This window comes from Macrobrachium rosenbergii, chromosome 46 (genome assembly GCF_040412425.1).
Source record: "Macrobrachium rosenbergii isolate ZJJX-2024 chromosome 46, ASM4041242v1, whole genome shotgun sequence".
Taxonomy (NCBI): domain Eukaryota; kingdom Metazoa; phylum Arthropoda; class Malacostraca; order Decapoda; family Palaemonidae; genus Macrobrachium; species Macrobrachium rosenbergii.
Window position 1 is genome coordinate 30,521,721 of NC_089786.1, and position 1,604 is coordinate 30,523,324.

At 49.4% G+C, this 1,604-nt stretch overlaps 1 protein-coding gene across 1 annotated transcript; it reads left to right on the top strand.

Annotated features, from left to right (window-relative positions):
- Nucleotides 1-282: 282 nt before the first annotated feature.
- LOC136830433 (BICD family-like cargo adapter 2) lies at nt 283-1,083 on the top strand. The gene has a single exon (XM_067089968.1). The coding sequence runs from the start codon at nt 283-285 to the stop codon at nt 1,081-1,083; it is 801 nt and encodes a 266-aa protein (XP_066946069.1).
- The last annotated feature ends 521 nt before the right edge of the window (nt 1,084-1,604 follow it).

The following is a 1,604-nucleotide window of genomic DNA, read 5'->3' on the forward strand; positions in this document are numbered from 1 at the left end:
AATCTACGAGCTGATTCCCAAACTCTTAAGTAAATTACGTTTGTCCCGTTTTAAAATGAACTAATGCGAGAGGCGAGAGAAGGGGGAGAAAAAAAAGATCTCTCTCTCTCTCTCTCTCGGTGAGCGATATGAAATGGCACGTATTTGTTATGAAATTTTAATCCCTTTATTTTACTCTTAAGCAAGGATTAAATTATGGTTGCAAAATTATGTTAAGTATATTAGGGAACTGCTACTACTTGCACTCATAGAAAACTTGTCACATGACTGGAACCTGACAAAATGATCCCGCTTTTGATGGAGGCATGCAACCAGATCCAAGAGGAAAATGCCATTCTACGCGAGGAGCTCGACCAAACCCAAGAGGAAAACGTCATTCTACGCGAGGAACTCAACCAGAAGACTAGGAACGAGGAAGATCTTACCAAGAGAAATGGAGAATTAGCCGGCGAACTCATGGAAGAGAAGTGTTATATTGAAAAGCTTCTTGAGGGTCGTGGCTGTGCTGAGGCTATGGCGAGGAAAGCACAAGAGGGAGCCAAACAGCTTGCGTTGGTCAATGCACACCTGGAGAAGAAGATCACTGCCTTGAGCAAGATGGGAAATGAGCTCATCAAGGCGAGAAGAGGACCACTCGAGACAGCAAGGAAGGAGGAGCAGCAGTCCACCATGTCGAAGTCCAAGTCCCTACAGAAGAACCAGGAACTAGACGCTGGCAACTTTCAGCGTCAGAACAATCACCTGGTTCAGGAGGCACAAGAATTGAGAAGTCAAATGAAACGCCTGGAGGCCGAAAAGCAGTTGTGCCAGAGTCGAAACTGGGAGCTCGAAGATCAACTTGGAGGCCTCAAAGAGCAAAACCAAGACCTAGAGGATCGTATTAGAGGACTAGGGCTCTATACCAAGGAGCTCAATGATTATATCAATTACCTGTTGACTCGTTCACCCCCCCCCAATCCAATGAGGACCAACAAACACAGACGGACCAGCCTTGCGACGACCAAGTTTTCGACGTTGTCAGCGATCTTAGCGAAAATGTATCTAAATCCAAGGAAACTGCTGAGAGAGAGGACCAGGACGTGAGTACCTCGACAGAGGAGGCCCAGAACATGCAAGCCTCGCAAGGAGGCAGCAGACATGGATGCCACGCCAGAAGAGGCCCAGGACATGTATGCCTCACGAGAGGAGGCCCAGGACATGCATACCTCGTGAGAGGACACCCATTACATGTATGCCTCTCGAGAGGACACCCAGGACATGCATGCCTCCCGAGAGGAGACCCAGGACATGAATGCATTACATAGATGCCTCCCTGAGAGGACACCCACGACATGCATGCCTCCCGAGAGGAGAACCAGACCATGCATGCCTTGCGAGAGGAGGTCCAGGACATGGATGTCTCGGGGGAAGGAGGGAAATGGCGTGGATGCCTCGCGAGGGGGAACAGGAGAGGGATAACTTGCTAGAGGAGCCACGGGACAAAGATGCCTCAAGAGTCATTCACCCCACCTCATAGTCAAAGACAACCTCTGGCATAACATAAAGACATGGATGCCTTGTGGTAGGAGGTCCAGGACATACAAGCGAGAGGAGGTCCGGGACTT

Bases quoted from the DNA above. Each gene is read 5' to 3' on its own strand.
- LOC136830433 (XM_067089968.1), top strand. From the start codon at position 283: ATGATCCCGCTTTTGATGGAGGCATGCAACCAGATCCAAGAGGAAAAT.